The 26,492-nt window shown below is 47.4% G+C and overlaps 6 protein-coding genes across 6 annotated transcripts; 3 read left to right on the top strand and 3 right to left on the bottom strand.

Annotated features, from left to right (window-relative positions):
• Positions 1-384: 384 nt before the first annotated feature.
• Positions 385-3,306, bottom strand: ura7 (small subunit rRNA maturation protein UTP4; the record flags this gene model as incomplete). Its single annotated transcript, XM_057254868.1, has 2 exons — positions 385-2,186; positions 2,253-3,306. The coding sequence occupies 2 exons, from the start codon at positions 3,304-3,306 to the stop codon at positions 385-387; spliced, it is 2,856 nt and encodes a 951-aa protein (XP_057108730.1).
• A 10,141-nt stretch (positions 3,307-13,447) lies between these two features.
• On the top strand, positions 13,448-14,817 carry N7479_007173 (G1/S-specific cyclin; the record flags this gene model as incomplete). The annotated part of the gene is made up of 2 exons (XM_057254867.1): positions 13,448-13,660; positions 13,720-14,817. The coding sequence occupies 2 exons, from the start codon at positions 13,448-13,450 to the stop codon at positions 14,815-14,817; spliced, it is 1,311 nt and encodes a 436-aa protein (XP_057108729.1).
• A 1,777-nt stretch (positions 14,818-16,594) lies between these two features.
• Positions 16,595-19,626, top strand: N7479_007172 (Nucleic acid-binding OB-fold; the record flags this gene model as incomplete). Its single annotated transcript, XM_057254866.1, has 8 exons — positions 16,595-16,642; positions 16,705-17,134; positions 17,221-17,654; positions 17,859-18,246; positions 18,296-18,471; positions 18,580-18,674; positions 18,739-19,111; positions 19,204-19,626. 8 exons carry the CDS (start codon positions 16,595-16,597, stop codon positions 19,624-19,626), a joined length of 2,367 nt encoding a protein of 788 aa, XP_057108728.1.
• Positions 19,627-20,058: 432 nt separating this feature from the next.
• On the top strand, positions 20,059-20,448 carry N7479_007171 (Nucleic acid-binding OB-fold; the record flags this gene model as incomplete). The annotated part of the gene is made up of 2 exons (XM_057254865.1): positions 20,059-20,088; positions 20,167-20,448. 2 exons carry the CDS (start codon positions 20,059-20,061, stop codon positions 20,446-20,448), a joined length of 312 nt encoding a protein of 103 aa, XP_057108727.1.
• Positions 20,449-21,670: 1,222 nt separating this feature from the next.
• N7479_007170 (uncharacterized protein) lies at positions 21,671-21,932 on the bottom strand (the record flags this gene model as incomplete). Its single annotated transcript, XM_057254864.1, has 2 exons — positions 21,671-21,774; positions 21,842-21,932. 2 exons carry the CDS (start codon positions 21,930-21,932, stop codon positions 21,671-21,673), a joined length of 195 nt encoding a protein of 64 aa, XP_057108726.1.
• Positions 21,933-23,211: 1,279 nt separating this feature from the next.
• On the bottom strand, positions 23,212-26,250 carry N7479_007169 (ATP-dependent helicase; the record flags this gene model as incomplete). Its single annotated transcript, XM_057254863.1, has 2 exons — positions 23,212-25,821; positions 25,882-26,250. 2 exons carry the CDS (start codon positions 26,248-26,250, stop codon positions 23,212-23,214), a joined length of 2,979 nt encoding a protein of 992 aa, XP_057108725.1.
• Positions 26,251-26,492: the final 242 nt, after the last annotated feature.

The raw sequence follows: 26,492 nt of genomic DNA, 5'->3' as shown, positions 1-26,492 counted from the left end.
GCTTTTTCAGAAAGACTAGCTGGCTGAGGGTGTACGAGGTTTCAAATGTCAAGTGAGCTGAGCCCGAGCCTGAATTCGGAGGCTTAAGCCTAAGGCCCCGCACTAGGTGGTTCTGGATCGTCATCGCAACCTTGGAAATCCCGAGCTTCTTCCTTTGTCCCGACTTTGTACTTCAAGATGTTTGACACTACAGAGCATATACTGAACGTTCATTAGTTATGTATAGGGAATTTATTTTTGGGGAGGATAATCATCAATTCAGAATCCCTGTACATAACGCGCCGGTAACATGCGCTCCTCCAAGTATGCTCAAATGACCAAATTACATGTCTGAATCAGCAGCATTCTAATTTTTTACAGAAAGCCCTTGCACATCTCTCTGCTTCACTCGTAGTCCTTCACGTAGCGACCAGGCAGTTCAACATCCCACATAGGTCGCTCCACCACTGCGACTTCCAGAATCCCACTTGGGCTCTGGTCGTCGGAACCGTCATCCGACAGGGTATTGAGAGGGACGATGCCGAGGATATCACGGTATTTATAGGTGTGCCACCACCGACGTGTAGGCTGGGCTGATGCGCCATTAGTCTCCACTAGCTGATTCTTCGGGGTCTCGCCAGCGCCATTGGCACTAGGGAGTGATTGCTGCTTCCGTGATCCCTTCTGTGGGGTTTCAGTTTCGATAGTAGTTCCATCTCCACGTCGTAGACGGGCGAGGGTTGTCTCATTAGTGGCTGCAAAGGTTTCATCGTACTCGTAGGCCTCATCGTCCTCGCCTGGGACACGGGGACGCTCCTTGTCCAGAAGAATCCATTCTCCCTGCGATTCATCGCTGCCGACGATCTTGCGGACCTTGGTACCAAAGTGAATATCCATCTGTGAGTGGGGGATTCGATCACCGGCACCGGTGTTGTGCTTCCTCCGCTCCTCTTCGTCGTCGTCGAGGGCTTCGCGCTTGCGCTTCGATGCCTTGGCAAGCTGACCCGCGGTCTTGCCCTCTTCAGTCCCAGCCTTAACCTCCTCGGCAGAGGGGAAGTCTTGGAGCAGATCAAACATCCACAGCCACGATGCTCCGTAGAGCCAGAGGCGCTCGCGGCCCTCGGAGATATCCCAGACGCAGCCCATAGCTCGGTCCTTAACGCCTCGGAACTCTGCAGGGAGGTATGCCTTGGGGTTACGTCTTGACCAGTCGGACAATTTACCATCCCGAGCATCGAATTCGATGAGCTGGTGCTCACTTGTGAGGACCATCAGCCGAGCTTCGCCAGACTGATGCGTGGCATTGGCCAAAAGCTTTTGTGTGGGGGCGGACTTGGGACGGAAGGACAACAAAGTGATGCCAGACTTCATACGAGGGATTGGTGATTCGGTGGCAGCGGTAGTCCAGCGCTCGCCCTCAATTACGACATCCTCGTCCTCATCATCAGATGAATCATCGTCAGAATCCTCGGCTCCGTTACGTTTGACAGCACCGTTCGCGGGTCCTGCCGCCGTGTCCAACACCCAGGTGTCGACACAGCCAGAGATATCACCACTCGCCAAAACTTTGCTGTCATCTGAAAACACCACAGACCGTATCGTTCTCTCGTAGTCACCCAATGTTCCGTGGGATGCCTTTTCGTGTCGTACATGACGTGTGGCTCTCTTGAGCTTCGCAAACTGTGGCATCACATGGGGCTTCTCATTAGATACAAAGGTTTGCTGGATTCTTGCCATGTAAATGTCGCTGTTGGGGCGAACAACTGAAAGCCATCGACCATCGGGGGAAATGGTCACAAGGCGAGCACCTTCGTCGGAAAGCACCTTGGGTACTTCGATCTTCTGGATGCGTAGAGCGCCCTTCTCGTCGCCCTTTCTCCGGCGGAGAGAAAACAGTTTGACACCGGCAATGGTTGCAACGGCAAGCGTCTTGCCATCCGAGGACAGCATAGCCGATGAGATGTTTTCCTCGCCCTGGATCAGGACCTTTCCAACGAGTCTATGCCGTTGGCCATCAATGTTCTCATGCAAAGATGCAGGGCCTCGAGACACACGCCACAAGCTCACTTCTCTGTCCCAGAAACTCATAACTAAACGACACGACGGCGCGGAGGTGAGCTGGGGAATCTGCGGGAGACTGGAAAGTTTGCGGTGGTGTTCCTTTCCGAATTCACGCAGAGGAAGAACGACCGGTGTTGCATCAGGACCTTTGAACGAAACAAGTTAGCATTGCTAGAACACCTCAAACTCAGAGTAAACCAAGGTGAACATACCTCCGGACACAGCGATACTGATATCCTTTGTCTCATAGACGGCAAATGTCTTGACATCGTGGGTGTGGTAGCGACGATGCATGACCTCAGCCCAGCGACCCTTCTTGTCGCCCTTCTCGCCCTCCTTCTTGCGGTAGACGACCGTCCTCTGGTCGGCACCGCCACTGATAACAGTGTCTCCGTTGGCACTCACTGCAACATCAAGAGTATCGGCAAGATGGCCCTGTATCCGTTGGAAGAGAGCATAGTTCTTTGCATCCCAGAACCGAATTTCACCAGCCGAGTCACCAGAAACGATCGTGCCATCAGGCAGACACTTCACTGACCAAACCAACAATTCTTTCGGGCCACCGGTGGGACCTTTGCCCAAAGAGATTGTGCGCAGCAGCTGGCCAGTGCGAATATCAAAGAGACGGATAGAACTATCAGCATAACCCGCGACGATAGTATTGCGGTTCTGGAAGGTAACGCTCAGGACGCGCGCTCTTTTCGTTGAGGGACGCATCAGGCGCAAGAATTTGAGATCGTTATCGGCAGTAGACAAGATGACAATTGAGCCATCCGCACATCCTGCGGCGAGGTGCTGACCTGTGAACTCGCCCTCGGCAGGAGGAAGGGCCTTTCCATCTTTGCCCTTGCTTGCCTGCCAGCGAGGCTGCGCAGCAAGACACCAAATCTCTCCATAGTTTCCGCTAGAGTGGCGCAGCGGGCGGCCATTCTCAAGATCCCATTCTGTGACGGCCGTGGAGTATCCAATGCTAAACAGACGCAGCTTTCCCGGTAATTTGGAGCCATCGGGCCCATCCTCTTGGGGATCCAGCGTCCATGCAAGTCCTTCAATGCTTCTATCCTTGCCTCCGCGCAGCACGGTCTCCTGGAACCAGGCGCCGCGCATTGGGTTCCATATTTCAATATCACCGTTCGCACGACCGATCGCGAGTCGGAGGGTGGGTACGCCACGTCCAGCTAGATCTGCTGACGGGGGATGAGAGAATGCAAGTGCATTTATCGCCTGTGGGTTATAGGAAACGAAACGGCAACGGTGGATATCCATGATTGAAGATGTAGGCTTCGAAGCCAGAGAGCTCGTTTCGGAAGGTTTTGAACGGTGTGCAAATCAGAAACGGGGTTGCTGAAGATCAATTCAGAAATAATTCAGCTCAGGCTGTAAAATCAGCCTTTAGACAGTCATCTCTTAAACACAAATAGGGGATTATAGCGTGGTGCCGAAGCTTTCCTTGCGACTGTTGCGCTGCCGCTTTTTTTTTTCTGTAGATAATTTTTAGCGGCCGGAATATCTTGGCTAGTTGGGCATATTTCCCCGAGATCACGTGTGGGTTATTGAGCACATTTTGTGCCTTATGAATCAGGCCTGAATATACATGAACGTTCATGAGAAGAGCAAAACAATATCGATGACATTTTTCTGTAGCTAAAGCGTATTCGGTCAACTAGACGTGCTCTCAACAGACTTTATTTCCAATATTGAATTGTGAGTGTCTCCCGAGATCTAGTATCTAGATACATGCCAGGACCTCAGGTTCACATTGAAGTATACACTTGTACAAGGACAGGATTGACTCAAGTCTTTCGAGAAAATTCGAAAATTACATAGTCAGCAGCCACTATATATCCAATGGGCCTTGGTTGCTCAGTCAAAAAATATTTGCCTTGAAATATTGTATTTCTGCGATACCACGAACGTTGTGAGATATCCATCTTTGAGTTCTTTCAACTCCCCGTCACCGAAAGAGATGAGTGGATTTCAAGTCAACCAACCGATAAGAAGCATTTGCCGACCAGCAATCTGCCTTGGTCGTGTTGCAGTCTGAATCAGGGGTGTACAGCGGCACCATTGGATACCAAAGCAAGTTTCGTCAGTGTAAACTAAACACTCGGCCTGTAGCCCAGTTTCAAATGCTAGTAGCGTGGCGTGAACTGAATTGTGCTCTTCGATGCCATTGTATATGGAGAGAGATTGCCATGCCAGATGTAAGAAAGTCAGTGGGAAACTTGCTCCAAAAATGCAGGCTCAGCTGATTATACCAACGCCAGTAAACGTAAGTATGCCGCGAGCAACACAGTCTGCAACCAATAGCGACATGCAATCGCAAATGGGTGCGACAAGTCCCTATCAGGATCTCCCTCGACAGAGGGCAGAGGGCAGAAACGGATCCATCGACAGACTGCCACGTCAGAAGCAGCTATCATTTTTAGCTTGTCATAGCCCGTTGTGGCTGATTGGAAAGTAACGTGTCATGCTTGCTTATGTATCGAACTCCTGCGATACATGCATATAACTTCTGTGATAGGCTGCGACAGTCCTTGGCTCTGCAGCGGACAGCCCACATCTAATCGCCATGACAACATATCACTGGACGAGCATGAATGAGCTAAAAGACAGGGGAGGCTGAGATGTATTCGCACATCGTCATTGGATAATCTCGAATGAAAGTGTGGATAAGACAAACTCGGGCACACCGATGTATGACATTTGCTGCGGAGGGCCTGAAGGAGAAGTCCAAATCATCTGTGAGCCTTGGGCAATTTCAAGCGTTGTTGTATTTTCATGTCGTGGTGAAACAGTCAGTTCCAAGGGGGAATACCCTCAATAGTGCGGGTTGCATAGTGGGATTCCACTTGGTTACAGGCAACAGCTGCGGGGGTGGCTATTGGAGAACCCCTGTCAGCATGGGCTCGGACCAAGGTAACTTCGGGCGCATTTCGCTGGGTTTCTGATATCAGGGAATATTATATTATGTACCCTTGTCCCTTCATTGATATGGACGATCACGTTCATGTTGTTTTTCGGTACAAAGTAGCTGTTGATCTGTTTATCATCTGGGTTTCTGGTTGGCCGGTGGCTGGGTTGGAGGGATTGCCACAACCTGGATTCACCAAACTCAATTAGATTGTTCCTCGTACCCCGTCCGATTGTACGGAGTACGGAGTGCCTGATTGTTGGTTTTCAGAAGAGGCTGGTGCAAGCTGGGTCCAGATGTGTGTGTTGTATTCAGCTGAGATGAATCACGATCTTTGAGGACTCCCATCCACAGTGGAACTCTTCGGCAGACCCGAAAGTCGTATGTTGTGCATTATACCTCGGCGACTGGATGATATTATTTGTCAAGCTAGGAGCCGCTAATTGCGCAGCGTGAAATCGCGTGCTGTTCCGTTGGAGATGGCGAAGGCACAGACAAGGCTTGGTGAACTTTGTATAGTTCACGATTGGTTCTAGTTTGCCTTTGATCTTTCATCCCACTAGACCCGACCCTACTTGGTAAAACCGAGGGTATCTAGGTCAATGTTTGGATCTGCCATCGGATAAAAAGGATACCGATCGGCATATACAAAATGCCAATCCGAAGTGATGAGCGCGAGATTTTGCTGGGGTTCGCGCCAAGAAGAAAAGCAAATTGGCCCTTTAAGTGGGAGGCGACCGAGCGTCGACTGCATATGCTTCTTCCAGGCCCTCCATAGAAGGGAAATAAAACTATTCTCTCGTTTTGAGATAAATTGACAGAGGACTGCAATTGGCCGGAAATTTTGAGTCTAGTTTATACATCTTTCTGCAAAGTTTGGTAGAATTGCACTATAAAGCGAACGCGCAATACATAAAGCAAGTGTGGGACGCGAGCCTGGCAATGACGGCATAGACTAAACTATGTATGTACTTTGTATGCCGAGGCCATACTGTCTAAGAAACACATGGCAAGTGTAATTCGTATTATTGCGTTGTTTTATTAGCGTTCCTTTCAAAGCATCAACTGCGTAAAAGGCAACAAATAGCGTACAAATCAATTTATCCTCTTTCGGACAGGCTCGGTACATGCTATACAGTAACCGGTACTCCGTACAAAGTACTCCATACATTGAATTGTAAAGCTTCAAAGTGGACCTTTTTCCTTACACTACGGGTATTCTCCACTCTGTTTATGCCCTAAGCCCCGTCAGGTTTAGCGATGTAATCAATCTGACAGCTCCAATTATGTTGTCTTTCTGAATTGGGAAAGATTAGGAAATGACAGAGGTCAATTGATTCAATTCAATCTGGCATAACTCAATATTGGTTCTGTATATATATATATATATATATAGATGGTCTATGATAGAGTGGCGATTTCAATTTGAAAGGCTCAAGAAAAGGGGCGGGGAATAGGGGAGTGAAAAAAACAGACTAACCGCGGTTTGAGCCTCCGCTGCCCCAGTCAAGCTGTGTATATTGAGCCATGCCTAATAGGGTCATATTACTGTCTTGAATTCCCGTCACTAACTAGCATCATCCTTATTCGTGGTAGAACTTCACGATTCCGTAGGAAGAATTGTTTCACGATTGCCTTGAAAAATGACAGTTAGCATTCTTTGAGGAAAACATATTGAAATACACGAAACTATCATAACATGGATATAATTCCGGAAATTAGGTGTACGTAAATCCGACTTATTAGTTGCAGGGCTTGAGAGTATTTCATACAACATATGAACTTCATGCACCTCGTCCACCACCCAGAAACCTTCTCCAGCTTAGGGAAGAAGAAAAATCTGTGTAGTGGAGCTGTTTCCGCTAAACACAGAAAACCTTTGGTGACATTTATATAACTCCCCGCAGAGGGGCCACGAAACTGTCGATTTTTCACCGGTCAAGTACACGGGGGTTTTTTTTGGACCGATACGTGTTGAAATATATATATATTAAAAGGTGGGCTGCGACATGCACCGAAGTCTCTCATACGGAATTCAACGTATTTGATATCTAGATGGCAATTCAGTCCCAATGCGATCGTAACTTAGTAGACCTCTAATTAGTACTTGGGTTCTAAATTCACCTAGGAAATATAGCGAGAGATTATTATACTAAAAACCCCGGGACTTCCGTTACTTTATACTCCGTACCCCGTACATCATACTATACTACCTTCGAAACCTATCGGAGAACAGAGCCACAAATTTCAACCTCTTTGTGCGTACCGTATCCGCGCTACCCGATAACAGCCACAATCCCGCCACATCACTTTTCTGCTTCGAGACGGTGGAGCGGAAACCCATCAAATATGGCGGGGCGGAAGAGAATATGGATTCTTACATATATACAACGTACATTCCAAAGAACTATGCTGCAATAGACAGGCAGGAAAGAAAAAGCAGTGGAGATTCGTTCTTTTCCTATACCATGGTTGATATAGCCCGGCACGGCCCTGAAATAACCGTTGTTGAAGGTGGAGTTTTGGTTACAGATGTCCACGGGTGCTGCGTACTCGAAATTGATGATTCCATGGTTTAGTAGGCGTGTAATGTCGGAGGCCACTAATTGGGGAATGGGTCCATCTGTGAGGCGAGAAAAAAAAAGATCGGATCCCACACTTACGTTTTTATCGGATTCTTTGCTGGGTTTTCTGTGGGCTGTATTATATACTGAGGTCTGCAAGTCTCGGGAACTCGTCTCTTAATACTCTGTATGGAGTATGAAAGATATGGGATATCAAATAACTATGAATCTGATAGTGCTTGTATTATATATAATGCACGTAGTATCCGCCTTGGAATGACTACCCTACACATCAGTTACCAGCGATAAATAACTGATGCAGAACATGCAGCTGGTACATAATTTGATGAGATATTTAATATCCAGTCCACACCGCTTTATAACAAACGAGTAATGTCCGCGCAAAAGTATTGATCTACATTGGAAGCCGAAGTCAGAGATGGCTTGACGTCTCCTGCTCAGACTAATGAACTCACTGTCTAATACAGAGTGTAGTATGCATAATGAAAGGACCTCCTCCTTGCTGAACGCAATATCCACATTGTAGGTCGCAAGTCAAATAAGCAACGTGGAGAGAATCGAAGGGTGATGTTACCGTCTCTTGATTTGTAAAGTCAGCAAGGGAACCCCGATCAGGGTGAGATCTTGCAGCAACCGGGGAAACCAACCGATGGCAGGCTATTTAAGTTTTTGCTTATAGACAAGTGAACACCTCCTTGAAGACTTGACTTGCATTAGGTGTTTGCCGGTGAGGCTTTACCGAACACCTAACAAACAAGGATCGTGTACCCCTTGAATTCACTCAGGCGCTTCTAGCAAGCAGTTCTCTACTCCGTACCATGTAAAGAACCATGTGAAGCAAAATGCCTGGGATTAAAAATAAATGAGAGGTTCAAGCTCACACCCAAAAATAGATAAAATTGCAACTGATCCGCCCCGGGAAGCTAAAGGGCCCGGGGCCAATAGACGTCCAGGACCAAATCCAGACTCAAATTACGCCCATCTTCATATGCGCGCGCTATAAACATGCCCTCATCCCTCTAGAGTGCTTCATGCTGCCGGTACTTGAAACATGAGGCGAGACACGAGTCAGGAGACAAACATAGCAAGATTGACATGCGGATTTGCAAGTCTCCCCTTTTTCAGGAGGTACAGTACCACGCCGGCTGGGCGCATCGGAAGTACATCGGCCAGGTACTAGTTTCCAAGCCATCTAGGCAAGCTCTGTGGGAAGATGTACCGTACATCTTCCTGACCGAGTCAATCCTGATTTTATCTTGAGACTGTGCACGGCTGCAGTGGGATGTGCCCCATCGCGCCCAGGTAATTGCTGCATGGCCTGGTCTGTCCACGGAGCCCCTTTTCCCCTTGGAATTTGGAAACATAGCGTTTAGTCCACTTGTTTCTTCGAGTTTGAGTTTATGGAACGATTCAGGAGTGCTTTACGGAGTACGGAGTATCAGGTTTGTGTTCAGATAGGAGAGAATCAGACTTCCGATAATTATCCTTTGATATTATTACTTTTTTGCTGGGTAGTACAGGTCATCCCCGCCATTTGGGGGCGGACTACCGAAGTAGGCAATAGTACTATACAAAATTAAGTAGCGCTATCCACTGACATGGATAATGTATACAACTTAATTGGAATCCCGGAGTATACTCAAGTATATACCAAAGTAGGCATTTGCCTAAAACGAGAGTATTTGGATAAGGGTCTAGATTTTGATTGACGCAATACAGCGACTTTAATAAGGTGAAGGCCTAGGGTTGAGGGCTAGGCCTGTTCCTTTTATGCAGCCGACATGTTCTTAAGAACAGACCTTGGGAGAGGTATTCTGTACAATTATCTGGAGTACACATTAATTACGGAGATCGAAGGCTTGGCGATTAATTTAACTGCTGGTATGATACAAAAGTCCCTGGCATGCTATGAGATGTGAGTTTCCAACAAGAAACTCAAAGGTTGTCCGGAGAAGACCAAGTGTGTTTGTGATCTGCTTCTGCATGTTAGCCGTGTTTATCATTTGGATTTCTTAATTGAGAGTCCCTTGCTTTTGCTACGTTGTACAGTCCCGACACCCTTTGATGGCTGTCGCTTATCTCTTCCCCCTTTCTTTCCTAGCTAGTCTTGCACGAGGTGGGAATACTCCGTTGTCGATAGGGGGATCATTGCTTCGGCAACTGCCATCCCCGGTTTAAATAAAAAGGCGTCAACGAATGATTCCGCATTCCTTGAACAAGTTAAGCAAGTGAAACGTACGGATCTACTACTCCGAACGGAGTAGATGTAGGGCCCTATGCGCTGTATATCAAGCTGCACCCCTCCGTACTCCAAGTATAAACCGATAAATTATATCCGTTTACTTTGATGTGAACGCATCCTGTGCATGTCATTGAGAAACGGCCGAGTCGCATGATGATCGATATTTGTAAGTCTGTGGATATGCAATCAATTGAGTGGCCGAGGTTAAACCTTGAGGGGGCCTTTACCGAGCGCTCTCATTGAACTTGTGTATTATAAGGGGATGAAGCAAGGGGAGACAGTGAAAAGCTCCGAGTCGCAAATGTGTCGAGTAACAAGAGGCATATGATTGGCAGAGATTGTTGAGAATTTGTGTATCCAGTGGCATTCTCACGGCTAAACCAGTCAATCCTGATGAGTCGAGACTTCTAGAAACCTTATCTTGGGTCGCGAAGCTGGGGACAAATCAAGTGCATCGACAGCGGGTGGCACAGGTAGAAGCCGTAGGGATGAATTGTAAAGTGATACAAGGAATTGAAATTACATGTCGACGCGTCCAAACAGGGAAGATTAATTAGAGTGATTCTACGTAAAAGAAAGAGAAAAGAGACGTGGAGGCCCAAATTACGAGAACCTGCTTTTGCGACCGGAAACCGAAAAAAAAAAGATCCCCACATGGACTCGCAGGTGAGAGAGATCCCTGCAAGACAAAGGAGGCTCGGGTTATCAATTGATGGAACCTTGGAAAAAAGCCCCATGCGCACCCCAGCTGAATACGCGAATGGGGAAACAGGCGAGATGAAGTCAACGGACAATCCCAGGCTTCTGGACCAGTCAGTGCTCATAGGTCGCAGACCCTGGAACGCGACCGTATCGGAGGGGAGTTAGAGAGCCACTCCAGCCCATTGCAGCACTAGTAGCCAAGGTGCTGGATGACGAGCCAACAATGGCTGAGGATTGGCCTTAATACCTTGTCGATCAGGAGCTTTTTTGGGGCCGGAATTTGCGGTTGTTCTTGGCCTGGATTTTTTTTTTTTTGCTTAAATGGATACATTTATCTTTTCTAGAATAGAAGAAGTAGAATGTCGGAGAATTCTATACAAAAAGTATTACGAAAGAAAAGTAGGGAAATGGCTTTGAAATGGTTGAAATGGTTGAATTTGTCTCGGTAGCGACGGGAGATCTCTCCACTGTCAAGAGAACACTCCTTCAAATTACTAGTCTAAGAAAATGACTGGGTCGCATACGGTTCAAAACGCAATATTCGAGTTTCAAAATTATATGCATGTATATAGACACATCGGATTTCTAGAAATAGGAAGATACAAAATAATTAGGCAAATGTACATATGTACTCCGTATATCGTATGTGTATATTTGTATGAATCTCCTAATTTGGTGTGTTCCTGTGCCTGTTCCCAACGTTTGAACCCAAATGGTTAAAAAAGGGAACAACTTATACTACACATACTAATGTACATATAAGTTTCAAAGCCCGTAGGTTTCAACTCCTGTCTTATATCCTTGCAGAGAAGCCCTAGTTACCTATCAAAATTACCCTTTTCCCCTTGGGACACCTGGATACATTCATACACTGGTATGGAAATAATACAGTGTAAATTTACTATACACTATAACGCTAACCTTCAGCCTCCACTCTGTGTCTCGTGGATTACCATACAAGCTCTCTCCGTGTGTATCTCCGTGGCTTCTCTTCTTAACCTCTTCCTTTTCCTTTTCTCTTCCACACCCGCCTGGAGAGAGAAAGTAAAATATCTCTCCTCCTTGTACCTCTTTCCTTCTCTTACCTTTTTTCTCCTCCCTTTTCCCCCTTCCTCCCTACCAACCAGAGTCTGGTCTACTGGCTGAGTTACGGTTCGACGACATTCCAGTCGACGCAATCTCCTTCGGCCCGCTGCACTGGCACTCAAATCAAGTCGATTTCACCTTCGAACTTGATCTTCCAATTCGACGTTTGTTAACTCAAACGGCGATCCTTCGTCCCTGTCCGCCCGGTGCCTCCCTGATCCTCGGACCTTTGACGATTTGGTCCCTCCTGTTCCAGCTCCTGCCGGTTAGACGAGCGACAGCGTAGGAAACCCATTCACATTAACTTCTTTGTTGATACGAATTCGTTTTCGGTATCAGATTTGAAATTGAGCTTCAAAACTTGGGTAAGGAAGAAATCCCTTTTTTTTTCCCTCTCCCTGTTAGTGCTTTGAGGTGTGCATGGTGTCAAGGTCGGAACGCCCCGATGGATAGAGGAACAACCGATACTCGAATTTTCTCAACATGAGCCAAGAGATTCAATAAATTTCCACACCGAAAAAAAAATATCTTTTCCAGAGTGCATGAAAAATTGGCCCACCGGGCTTAAAGATGGTATGGTCTCAGGGCCATGTCCAAACACCCAGCAATCCCAACCTCATATACCTCCGATTTTGCATTTCCCACAGACAACACACGACGAGAGCCAGACATTGGGGGGTAGCGATTTATTGAGCAATAAAGATTGTCGTCCATGCAGACGGGGAATTTTGTTCTCTAATACAATTCTGGAATGAATATATTTCTGCTTGACATGCAATGTCATGCCAGGGTCCAGCCAGCTCTTTGGACTGCTTCTATACCCCCCGGCGGGGGAAGATTTTAAGGGGTTGATGAAAATTCCATACTCCTCCCACTGGACATACCGAATGTCGGGGCGATTATCAGGCTGCGACACCACATACCTCGTTGCAATTAGTCGTTGACTGGCGCTGATTGTTGATTGGCATTGACATTTTGGACTATTAACTACTGCAAATTGGACTATTAACAAATATATGACTGACATGGTTGCCTACTTCAGGACTTGTTCATCTGAATCTTCGATATAAACCCACTTGTCTCTTTCGACTTCGACTTCATCTTTGAAACATCAGCGTCTTTTCCATCTAACTCTTATCAGTCTCTTCACTGAGCCTTATTCTTTCAACTTGTCAATTCGTGAAGTGTGAGTTCGTGATCATTCCGTTACCAAGACATCACCCCTGATGATCGTAACCCCCTTCATAGGGTTATTCTCCTTCACTCCACATTCCGCAGCACTAGCCTAGGGGTGAAGACGTTGACTCGTACTTCATCTCTTCGTTGGTATCCAACAGAATCTTGATTCATCGGATCATTCCTGCCTAGATGCCAGTCTTGCCCTCACGGTAAGGGTTGCATTGTGCCCTCTGCCCGAAGGCTCTTTTCTGGGTTAGTATTTCTCCGAAGGAGTGATGGCCCTTTCTATCTCCTGGATGGATACATACATCTCTACATTCTACCTCGCTGTGCTTTTTGCTTTCTCACACTCTCTTACTTTCCCGTCACTTGGACGTTACAGTCTTTTAATCATTTCTTTCTACATCGGCCTCCGCTGATATTAATTTCTTCGCCCTTAGCCTTCGAAGACTTTCCCTCGGACCTCCCGGCCACCTTTTCCCAGCATTTGAACTATTGTTTCTGGCTGATTCCACTCATTAATCGTTACAACCCCCGTCACTCATTCCAATACACTAATACCACGACTGTCACTCTCTTAATTCCGTCGTTGCCTGATAGATTCATTCTTCAGGCTTCCGTTCATTGAAACTCGGCAAAACAAACCTCATACATCAACTTGTGCTTCATACTTCGGTCCATCCAAGTAATTCCGCAATCATGGATTATCATCGCAACTACCGTCCTTGCCCAACCTTCTTCGTTGAAGAAGAGTACGGCATGGAAAGTCGGATTCGGCAAGAGCGGCAGGCGAAGCAGGAGCATGACAAGCAGATGGCTCGTGAGCGTCAGTATGTCATGGCAGATGAACTGTCTAATCTCACATGTGAGCAGCTTCGGGACGATGTCCTGAGTCACATGCTGGAAATGGATGTGAGTGTAGATCGGATTCCATCGTTCCTTCCTACATTGCTAATCTAATCATCGTATAGAATCAAACCCTGCCCGACGTTGAGTCTATTGACATCCAAACCGAGATCCAGTGGTTCATGCGGCCATACCTTCTTGACTTCTTGATTGAGGCTCACACTGCGTTCCAGCTTCTACCATCCACCTTGTTCTTGGCGATCAACCTTCTGGACCGATACTGCTCCAAGCGTGTGGTTTACAAGCGTCACTATCAGCTGGTTGGCTGTGCAGCCCTACTCATTGCGGCCAAGTACAATGACAAGAAGGATCGTGTTCCCACCATCAAGGAATTGAAGTCGATGTGCTGCTCTCTCTACGATGACGATATGTTCACCCAGATGGAATGGCATGTCCTTCAAACTCTTGGCTGGTCTATTGGACACCCGACTGTGGATGCTTTCTTACAGCACGCTGTCCTGGACGATGCTTACGACCCCGAGGTGGAACACATGGCTCTATACATCCTGGAGATTGCCTTGTTCCACCGGGACTTTGTCGCCAAGCTGTCGTCCGAGCTTGCTCGTGCCGCCCTTGCGTTGTCGCGCTGCATTCTTAACCGACCGCAGCCTCGTCACACCCATTGGTCATCGCAGTATGACTCGACGACTCTCGTTGCCTTGTCACAACAGCTGCACCAGCCCTCCACCGTGGTCGCTCGCAAGTACGCTTCCCCTCACTACTCCCGGGTCTCCAAGGTCATGGAGCACTTCCTCAGCCGCCAAGCCTCATTGGCAAACTACGCCCGTTGCACCCCTCCGGTCGAGACTCCCATCGAGTCCAAGCCGTACAATGGGGAGATGGGCCTTGCCACCCCCCAGAAGTCCCAGCAGTTGACGGCTGTTCCTCATGGTTACCTCACTCCTCCCATCACACCAGACAACGAGGCACTTGTGCATTCTCATACACAAATGGCGAACCATGATATGACACGCGGAATGCCTACTACGCACCAGGGCTGTTCCCCTTCCCCCGCTCCATCCGCTGAGATGCAATACATGAACAGTGAAGCATACCAACAGCAGCAGGAGGCTATGTACATGGCCCAGCAAGCAGCGCTCCAGCAATTCCCTATGGCACCTACCCACATGGGAATGAGCCAAACCTATCAGAGTGGGATGTAAAAGAAACGACGGAACGAACAGCAATCCAAACGATATTTGGTTATTGCATATATTTCCAGCACTTCATTTCATTTCTCATCTTCATAGAATGACTCCGAGGAGCATCCGATTTTGCATTGATACACCTCGATATTCCATCTTAATACTCAATGCGCCACATCAGCTGTGTCGACCTGTGCTATATCCCCCAAACTCGACTGCATCTACTTTCGTCCTTTCCGCTTTGCATTTGGCTCTGGTTTTACGGAACCAGAGTCGAGACCAGCCCTTCACTTCCTGTTCCAAAAATTGCATACCCATTTGCTCCACATACCCATTAGTCTTGGGTCATCAGTTGCACTTGATTTAACCATCTAGCATTGCGAGCGCGAGCCATGTTGATTTATTTGTTTCAAGAATACATTTTGCTGTTTTCAACTCCCCTCATATTAACTTCTCTTCTACCTGTCAAGGAATACCACGCACCCTCGACATTTTGTATTTCTGCGCGCCAATTCGCGCTGCGTTTCTGATATCCCGCGTTTTTGATATCCCAGCCCCCCCCCCCCCCCCTGCCCTCCACGATCCTTAGCAGCATGACTGCCTTCCCAATCACCCCCAACCCCTACCCCTTCACCCTCAAAAAACCCATCCAAATCCGTTTTTTTCATGTGCCTCGTTCCTCACGTTCACTCTTCTGTACAACGTGCATGCGTCTGCCTTCTGTCTGGTGACATCCAATTGTCTCATGCTAGGAGAGCAGATTCATGAGGTCACAAAAAAAAAGCCAAAAAAGTGTGAAAACCCGGAAAAAATTATATGTCTTCTGGGGAGGAAAGGCCACCGAGTCCATATTTCGTTGGACTTATGGTGCCTTTCCTTTTCCCTCTGATCTCCTCTTCCTTTGTATCTAGCCTTTGACACATGCCCTACAAGCCTGCCCATCATCCATCATTGGAGACGGGAAGCAAGGTGCCTTTTTTCTTTTATCTCTTGTGTGGATTTGAGAATGGGGTTGTCGGTTTTGCCGCTTGGCCCTGAATTATATCCCATTTTCAGTGAACTTTTGATCCTGTAGAATTGTAGTCTCTAGTCTTGTAAAGTACTCGACTCGTTTTTTTGTCGATTATGTCTACGAGTTGCTGCATGGCACCCATAGCTCTGTTGCAGAGGTTATACATGAAAAGGCCGGAAACAACATGTCAATATCTTTCTACAGCTCTTCTTTCCGTATCGGCTTGGATGTCCATTCCCCTGCTCTGGATATATTGCTAACGTTGACATTTTCGTTGCTATTCTGACAATATATACATTACAATGCTCGAGGGTCGTCCGCATGATATATAAACCAACTTTGTCTGACACAAAATTAGCAATATACATATATTAGAGGCTATACTATTCAATCACACCTCACTTCCCCGCCGTCTTTCCACCCATACCAAAGGTCGGCGAGCCATCTCTATTCTGTATCCGCCCAGCATCGCTAGTTATTCCCCGGCTCTGTCCAAACATTGCTGGCGTTGAGTATCCATGATATCTACAAATGCGAAGCCATTTATGTAACTCTCTAACAGCCCTGGCTTAAAAAACTACACCTGAGACATTAATTCATCACCGAAGATAGCTTGTAACATGGTTGATACGCGCCCAGGCCAAAAAGCGACTACTGCATGAACGCCCGATTATGCAGTTTGATCACACCATAATGTAAAGTGACATCTACTTCCTCAGAGCAGCGTTGAAGTTCTTCTCCTGGCCAAAGTTTCAATCGCATGAGCCAGAAAACGTCCTGACTATGGGATACTACGATGACGAAGGGAATTATCATTCCGATAGGAGAGCTGTAAGAGCTGCTGGATATGCCCTTCCCGGTACTATTACCATAGCATTGTGCTGACCAAATAGCCTGAAAACCAACTTATCCTAGATGTGCCCCAGGTGCTTCCTCGCCGTACCACTTCCGAGCGAGTAAGTCACTACGATGATGAGCAAGCTTCTGAACCCCGAAAGCATGATGGAAATAGCGATCCACCCCTTCCGGATAAGGGCCGTGGGATACCCGACGGATATCAAGCATCTGTCCCTATTCCTTGTAATTTTATTCGAATTGGCGACGTATTGATCCTCAATGAACGGCCATGTCAGGTTATTCGAATCTTAGTCAATCCACAAACAGGCCAGTACTTATACATGGGTGTTGACTTATTTACCCGAAAACTTCATCAGGAGAGATCCTTCGTATCCAATCCCTCGCCAGATGTGATCGTTCAGACCATGTCAGGACCGGTCTTTCGAACATATCGCTTACTGGACATGGACTCGTCTGATGGCACAGGTATGACCAAATGTCTTCCCCTAACCATTATCTCTCCCTCATCTTCTTTCTACGAGCCCCAAGATACAAACTAAGCTGGGTCGTAGTCGTGGCTATGACTGAAACTGGCGATGTCAAGCTGCACCTTCCGGTGATGGTTCAAGAATCGCTTTTTGACCGCATTGAAGAGGTTTTCAAAGAGGGACGTGGTAGTATCCGTGTCCTAGTTATTTCCGAAATGGGCACCGGTCGCGAAATGGTCATTGATTACAAGCGTATTGACAGAAAGATTAGAACGGAGGCAGATAATCCCTCTACCACCGAGGCTGATGAGAGTGAGGACGAATCAGACGACATCGAAGTTGAAGTTTACGCATTTTTCACCGTTGGCGAACAGTCTGAAGTGCGTATGACTGCAGGTGGCGAGGAAACTCAAAAAAAGACATCACCCGATTCTGTCAAGTCTTTTCCCAGCGACTCAACAGTTTATGACGTTCATCCGATCGAATTTCAAGGGGAAACCGGGGTGAACTTTCAGGTTGTAAGATCGAAAACGGACAGCAGTCCGGCTCTATTTCGGTGGATGTATGAAAATTTCTTTACACCCACTGGGGGATTTATTTGCTCACCATACCTTGCAGTCACATGAAAAGACCAATAATGCGGTTCAACGAGCTCAAAGTATGTCATCGTTATTTGAGTGAACAGCCGCGGATTGATCCCGCATACTCATTGTGTGAGATAGGAGAATGCAAAGAGTATACCTGGCTTGCCCGATAGTGAGCAAAGAGCACTCGACAAGCTTCTCCAGAGAGTCAAGAAAGAATACGATCATGAGCCAAGCTCTAGTACAACCGATGGATACATGAAACCCGGTCATTTGACTGAGACTTTTCCGTACGGGGAAATTGACACCGGCGTGGTGTCCTGGCTCTGCCTTCCATACTTTCGCTTTGATTTGCTGCACAATGACCTGAATGCATTTACAGATTCTTATCCTATGCGGAGATTGCTAAAGGATCTATTGTTGAAACCAGAGCAGGAAATGAAGCAAGTCATGAGTCACATGCAGTCCACCGAAACTGGCAAGTGTCTACATGTTGCACAATTGTGGGCCATTGAGATGAACAACTGTAGGTTCTCTTAACGAGATCCATTCATATCGCGAGACTAACGTTTTAGCCCTTCTTGTTACCTATGGAGATCTGGAATTGTCTGATTTCAAAGGCATAAAACTTCAATCTCCACCTCCAAGTCAGACTGCTCAGCCCCCCCGGATTCGTCCTCGCAAGATCTTTGTTTCTTTTGAGAAGAGAGTCATGTGGTCTCTGCCTTTGGAGGACTGTATTACATGGCCAGTATGTCCACACCCCATCTCTTGCCTTCGAAGCGATAGTAGTTATGAAAACAGAGTCTAATGAGACCAGAACTTCCTCTCACACTTTGTCGAACTGAACACTCGTCAGATAGTTTTCACGCACGAGGGCAAACCTGTTGACTCTGTTAAATATGCAGACTTGATCAACGGGGAGCTTGACATCAAGCTGGTACTAAACATCAGGTATGAAACGAAACACCAGACCTAAGAAATGGCCTGCAACGATGACTAAAGCAATTCGCTCTAGTGAGGGATCCGAGATCCCATTCTCAGAGCTAAATGGTGGATTCACCGTATTCGAGTGGCTCACCGAGGTGGACACAACGCTACGGGATGATGATAACGGTTCAGATCATCGGAAGGGCGTTAGAATAAGGAACCGTCTAGCAGCAATGGACAAGTTCCTTCAAGATCAGAAATTTGACTCTCGCTCTTACCGCAGAGCATCATTACTGGATTCCGATGCGGTACGAGGGCTTTTCGGAGAAACCGAGCCCGCTACCTCTAGAGCGATGCGCACTGCGCAGGCCGCCGAATCGATATACAGTTTCTTCCTTCCTCCTGATTTTGAAGACCCCGTTTTGAAGAAATACTGGGGTGCGGTATACTTTCTCATTGAGGTAGGTTGCTTGCAATGGAATAAACCCCCCAATCCGGATAAGTATGGCAAGGTTAATGATAACATTTATAGAATTTGCAATCCGAAATACAGGAAGAGACAGGCTCAATCAAAGGCTATAGTGACCAGCTGATTGATTTATCAATGCGGATCCAACCGGTTAAGCTTCTATTCTCGCGTACTGATCTGATCAAACGCCCAACTGACAAATCGTCCCACCCACTGGAGAAAGCTTGGATGCACCTTCTGATGCCTATGATCTACGTTAAACAAAAGCCACGTCGGTCTCGTAAACACATGAACACCTGCTTAGGTCTACTTGACTTGGGGATTGCGGCAGTGAAGGATACTTTCCCCAAGCTGCTCCCCCAGAAGTCAAAGGTGATTTTACCCCTGGATGTTGCGACCTTGATCGGTTTCCACCTCCTGGGTAAGCAATCTCCAGGTATAGGCATTGAATTGATTCTCAACAACTACACCAAGTATTTGGGCGGATTGGTGAGTATCCGGCTATAGCATGACAGGAAGTAAAACAAACGAGTTAGAAGAAGAGCAGTGCTAATAGACGAGCAGAAAGAGCGCGTACAACTCGATCAATTGGATATATCTCATAAGGGCGAAATTGAATTCCTGCAGACCCAAATGAAGTTGATACAAAAAAGGCTAGCAGAACAAAGAGCGGTTTTGGGCGCTTTAGCTGTACCAACGGTCGACACGAGAAGCGGAACACAGCGAGAGCCTCAGGGAGCGAAGCTTCTAGGAGATCATCCAGCCCATACACTCTCCAAGCCAGGAAATTCCGGGGTAGCGAGTGAAACTAATGATGAATCCAAGAGCTACTCCGACGGCCAATAGAACTCCCCCATTAGTCTTATCAGTGTACGCAACAGCTTCTCCAAAGACTGCAAGGATCTGATTGATAGAACGGCGGAGGAATTCAGCCAGCTTATGTTCCAGGCCTCTACACTTGAGGAAATGGTATGTTGCGAAGGGGCTATTCTCACCGGCTCATGGATTGTATCTTGAACACCCACTGACAAGATTGAATAACTTCAGAACGAGAAAAAGATTCAAAACGATAAAAGCCGCCAAGACTTCGCAATATACGCTTTTACAATCGTGACAATCATCTTCCTTCCGTTGAATACAGTTTCGAGTATTTTTGGTATGAACACTAGTGACATTCGCGATATCGAGAGCGGACAATGGATCTACTGGGCAGTGTCCATTCCATTGACTGTCATTGTTATGGCCCTGACGCTATTCTGGGCTGGCGAGCTTAATATAGTTTACAATCTTGTGAAAAGTTTCCCGCGGCGCAGGAATGTGAAGCAGTGAAGGAGACTTTCAATAGTGTTCGAAGATTAACATGTAATCTCATATATATATAACAGGGATCATAAGGTTGTATATAGGGCTACTGAGGAAGGATTGAATATATTCTACCCGAAACCCCCAAAGCGAGACTACCGCTCCATGCCTTTCACCCCCTTACTGTGAGCTATTTTTTTTTACCTCGCTTGTGCTCATTTTGAACATTCGAAGCCCCCCAATTCCTAGCTGTTTAAAGAGGGGCTGTGAGCCATGCGTGTATATAAGGGCTTGTTACCCCCTTTTTGCTGGACATGACAGAGGGAGGCAGGAAGAATGGAGACGTGAGAGACTAGGCAAAGCTTACTTGAACAGGTAATTCAGAGGTCCATCGTTTACAAAAGGAAAGGAAACAGCCACAAATAAGGTGAAGGTTAATAGATAATAAAACAGTGATATTTCTCTTCAGATTACAATTTCGCTCATTCGCAATAAATCCAGGTCCAGCAGATCCAATAATATACCCACGCTATGCATAACAAACAAAAGAAAAAATAAGAGGGTGTCAAGCCAATTAGTCCTCACAGCGAACATGCAGCTAGCTGCTAGGTAAAGATGCCGAGAGGTAACACGTATTCCACACTAACTAGTAGAGGTGGAAGGGTAGAAAGGTAGAAGGGGTGAAAGGAAAGGAGACAAGTAGGGGAACACAAAGAGTGAACCCTAGTAGAGAGTGAAGAGAGGAGAGACAAAGAAAGTAAGCAGAACACCTCCGGAACTCCAGAAGTAATGATACAAGGAGAAGTACAGCCAGCAAGAGTGGGGACCTGAAAATCCGGGGAGAGGCAGGGATTCAGGTCAGCGAGGCAATAGGAATGAAAACGGGACGGCGGCACAGCGGCACAAGAGCCCCGATAAATCAGAGAATCCAGCGCAATTAGAAAAGTAGACGGCCCGATTTGGTCAGGGGCGGCAGAGAAAAAAGAGTCGAGCGGTGACGAGCAGCCAAAAAAGGGGGTTTTGGCGTCCAATTAGCACCCCAAATAATGTTTGTCGATCATCGCCTCACTTTTCCTTTTTTTCTTGACATTTCCGATCTTTTCGGTCTTTTCTTTTGGTCTGGACTTCTTTTCACCATTGTAACGCGCGTGTAAAAAAAGCTGGGATCCGCGTCTTTGGCGGGCCACCTACGTATGTCATTGAGGCAATGCATACAGTAGGCAAGTCAAGTTGTAAGCACAACATTGAACTATTTCCAGCGTTGTTTGTCCCAGTCAGACGGCCGTGTTTCATCGTAGATTCGGCCGCCCTTGTTGTGAACAACCACCGGAGGTTTGCGGACGGGATTGGTTGCTAGGGTTTGCATTAGTTCAGGCTGGATCTGGAGATTGAGGACAGGGATGGGATGGAATTGACATACTCAGACTGCGGACCTCGGTGGCTACCACTTGGTCATTGCTGCTGCCTCTACTGGCTAGCGTCGAGTTGGAATTGTTCACTTTGTGTGGCATGACGAATGGCGGAAGAGTGGGAGGAATGGGTTGTTGTTTGGGAGTTGGTGGAGATGAGGGTGAGAGGGATATTAGGGTATTAAATAGGTAGAGGTAAGAGAGGTTGAGTGTAGAGAGGCAAAGAGATGACGAGATATGTATAGAAAGCGTCAGGAAGCACACCAGTGTTGAACTGTGAGCAGATTATAAAGACAATAAGATATAGACAAAAGATAGAAAGATTGAAAAACAAAAAATATAAATAGAAGACAATAGTGATGTTTGATGTGCTGTAGTTTTTGATGACAATGAAGTGAACAGTAGGGCGATGCCTTTCTTTTTGTATAGCAAGCCATTCCACATTGAGAGCTTCACGCGATCTACACTCTGGGGAACTACGAGCTCCTAACTACGGAGCGTACTAGTGTCAAAAGAGGTATCGCGGAATGGATCACCTCTACCCCCTGACGTATTTGGCTGTATTTTGGTTCCTGGTAATTACATCTGCCACGATTGAAGCATTGATTGGCTTAGAGTGTAGATTGAAAGTAGGGCAGCCAATTATACAGGATAGAACCTACTAGGGTTGGGGCGGAAAATAGACTAGTATACATGATACAGTAATCTTACCAATAATGATGAGTCAGCCATTCCTACTATTTACAGAATTGGACGTGTAACTAAAAATGACTATCCCCAGTTTAATGCGTTGGGGGGATTCCTCGCTTCCCTCACCGCTAGGATTACTTCTGCGCCAATGGCGGCTCTACACAAGTGCGTGTATATAATCCTCTACTCCGGACTCCATACCTGAGATACGCAGAAATGGCCCAACCAGGGGGCTTTTCCCTTTCACCGCAGGAACATTGATCTCCACTGTGGTCCAGAATCTCAGGTCTCAATTATTATTCAAATATTGATAGTCTTTATGTCAGAAGCCTGCCTAATTGTATTAGGCTCCATCGGAAGATCTGCCCCGATGCAGGGTTATCCCATGGGGAAAATAATAATTATGAAACTTAGGTACAGATACATCTCCCTATAGAGTGGTGCATAAACAACTCATAGCCTCCGTTGGTAGGGACACGCATGTGCGTCATTCCAACCAGACCGATAGATTCTAGCCCTGGAGTCAACCCTTTCTTGGTCAATCACTTTCCAAGCTGAGTAAACCTCCCGGGCTTCCCTAGCAACGCCTGAATGAGTTTTTGAAACGTATGTGGATTGCCTGACTTGGTCTCGTGAACATAGATACCAATCCCGGATTCTAGACTAGCCTCCCCCGAAATCGTAAATCGTGTCAGCTTGCATGTCCACCGCCTTCTCGCTTCATCCGATCTTGCCACCCATTCATGCTCCGCCGAATTCCCAACGTCCGTCGCGGGGCTTGTGCTTGAATCATCGACATTGTGGTGCTGTGGAACGTCGACACTGGCTGGAATCCGCGAGTGGAGCTTTCGGGCTTCATCTCATCTGCCCCGGCTGTCCCGCTAGCGGAAGTGCCGCTCTGTTCCTGCGTCATCGACATCCTGGCAGGTTTCAGGGTTGGTCTCGATGGGGTTGCCAGCCACGTGTAGCCATTTAGGTTCGTAGGCTCTAGGGTTGGCCGTGTTGGAACAAGTGACCGAGGCTGAACACGGTGAGATGAGAGAGGAGCCGGGACGACGCTCCTTGCCCCTTGACGTTGGTTCTGCGACGGCGGTGCTTCGTATCTGCGGAATGGTGGCTGTGTATAGCTAGGCAGACTCGATTCCCTCTTCTGGGATCCTGGGCCTGCAAAAAAGTTCGATATGCTTGCTTGTGTGAGTCCGTCTTTACGGCTGGCGCTGCTGAACGGTTTTGGTTTGTTTGCCCCAGCTGTATCTGCATCTGCAGTAGCACCCGACGGAGGCTTTGAGGCTGAGTCTGCGGTGGGTTCGGGGTTGGCGGCGATATAATCCCGGGCAGATGTAAAACCGGATGAAATGGTTGTAGGAATTGTAAACCCCGTCGAGTTATTCATGGTATACCCGGTCGATGAGATGTAGGTGGTCGATTTGGGCCCCTGGTTCATGTCCGACCGTCGTCGCTTTGGATTAGGCTCACCAGAGGTAGATGTCTCATCAGTTTTACTGCGGTCTTCCTCGCCCTCGGCTGTCCATCGGTCGTCCAGCGTCGATGGAAGAAACTCAAGCCCCTTATAGATGTCCTCTAAAGATGGCCGAGGGCGACGCAGGATATCGGCAATCGCATACACCACCTTCTCATGAAGAGACGGCCCCGTTGCCCGAAAGCGCGACTTGGTCAACTTGGGAGGAAGAAATGTCGACAGAGTGGTCGCACCATCTTCTCCTTCTCCTAACCGGGGTTGTCGAATAGGAATACTCAGGTATAACAGGGCCTGTGCTCTTGTCATTGCAACGTACAGCAATCGTCTTTCTTCTTCTACCACCTCCGCTCGCGAGTGAGGAATGCTGCCATTGTATACCGCAGGAACAAACACGACTGGCCACTCTAGGCCCTTGGCAGCGTGGATAGTTGAAAGAGTGACTTTCTCCTGCGGCTGGTCTCCCTCCTTGGTTTCTTCTTTAGTTGTGATCTCCGTAGCCAAAGCGACATTTGCCAGGAACCGAGTGAGAGCCTCCTCGCCAGAATGGGCCTGTTGCTGCTCCACACCTTCGATTTCAGGGAGGTCCATTTCTTTATCAACCTCTTCCTCTTCAAACGCTGCGACTTCACTGGCTTGATGCATCAATTCCTTGACATTCGCCCAGCGACTGTCCTCATCAAGGGGATATGCTCTGATGAGATACTCCTGGAACGACAGACGTTCGGCAATGAACTCAATCAGAACACGTGGAGCCGATGCATCCTCACACTCTTGCAACTTCTGTCTAGAGGCTTCAATCAAGTTGACCAAAACGCAAAGTCCCTGCTCTGCAGCCTTTTGTAGTTTCTTCTCGGTTGAACGGCGCCCTTGGATGACATCCTTGATGAAGTCCCACAGTGGAATTTTGGCCTTCTCCGCACCACTAGTCAATTGCTTGATTGTCTCATCGCCAATCCTTCGTGGCGGAACATTCACAATATTCATCAATGCGTCCGAATGTCCCGTGTGGCTCACAACCCTCATATAATTGAGAATAATCTTGACTTCAGTTCGATCAAAGAACTTTCGGCCTCCAACCATCTTGTATGGTATACCTGCTCTTCCAAAGGCCGTCTCGATTTGTGTAGACAGCGAAGCTGACCGAAGCAGGACAGCAAAGTCAGACATGCGCAATATACTGCCGGTCATCGCTGCACACCGCTTGATCTCAAGTACCATCCACTGCGCCTCTGCGTTGGGATTTGGGAGCCTTCTTAGCACCGGCAAGGTTCCAAAAGTGTGAGTGGCCAACAACGCTTTTGCAGGCCGAGCTGTATCTTGCTCAATTACTTCTTGGGCTGCATTCAAGATAGAACCCGCAGAGCGGTAATTGTCTTCCAAGAGTACAACCGTCGTGTTTGAATATCGTTGCTGCATCCGTTTGAGATTCTGGATCTCCGCAGAACGAAAGCCATAGATGCTTTGATCCGGATCTCCGACGATGGTGATCCGTCGGTGTTTGGATGCGAAAAGGTTCATCAGTTCATATTGTATGATGTTGGTGTCTTGGAACTCATCCACTAAGACAGCCTGCACATTTGAGACACATTGTGGGTGTTCTCGAAGCAGATCTCCACATCGCAGAAGGAGGTCGTCATAATCCAAGAGATTGGAAGCCGCCAGTGCTGATTCGTAGTCACGATAGATATCAACAAGCTCCATCTCCTCTGCTTTGGCTCTATCGGCCAGTGCATCAGGACTGAGTCCATGTGCTTTATGTTGAGAAATTCGGCCTTGCGCCGCCCTGACTTCAGTACTAGACTTCAGTCGTTTAATGATTCTCTGCAGCCACAATTAGAGAAAGAGAAACAAGCGGATATAATATGAAAGTGCTAGTCATACTCTGATAATTGCGCGGGTATCATCCGAATCTGCAATTCCAAACCCCTTCCGCAGGCCGATCAAGTATCCATACTTAACTAAGTAGCGACGACAGATGGAATGAAAAGTGCCGAGAATCAAGCGCGACTCGAGTTTTTCTCCGATGAGTTTTGCAAGCCGCTCCCGCATCTCACGGCTGGCTTTGATAGTGAATGTGCAGCAGATAACATCTTGCGGTTGGTATCCGTGATGCGAGAGCAGGTACGCGACGCGTGCGGTCAATGTTTTTGTCTTGCCCGAGCCCGGTGGTGCGAGTACTTGGAGGATTGAGCCGGATGAAGTGACGGCTTCTCGTTGGGCATGATTCAAGCCATCTAAGATCGGATCCATGACATATGGGGTGTTTGACCAATGGTCGGGTGCTTGTGAGAAGGAGGCGCGTGAAAACGCGATGTCATGTGACACTTCCGTTCTACATTGCCCAAGTAAGGAAGTCAATTTTTGGTTCTTTTTGAATATAACTCGTACATAGAGATACTATTTTCGTAGAAGTGTCAAACAGGCGAGACAATAAAAGGGAAAAAAGAAGGAAAACCCCCACCTAGGTTTATCCACGCCTTCAGTCAAACCAG

This window comes from Penicillium vulpinum (assembly GCF_028829585.1).
Source record: "Penicillium vulpinum strain IBT 29486 chromosome Unknown utg000003l_segment0_segment0, whole genome shotgun sequence".
In the NCBI taxonomy this organism is placed as follows: Eukaryota; Fungi; Ascomycota; class Eurotiomycetes; order Eurotiales; family Aspergillaceae; genus Penicillium; species Penicillium vulpinum.
The sequence above is the reverse complement of the archived record's forward strand: the minus strand, read 5'-3'. Positions and strand labels throughout refer to the sequence as shown.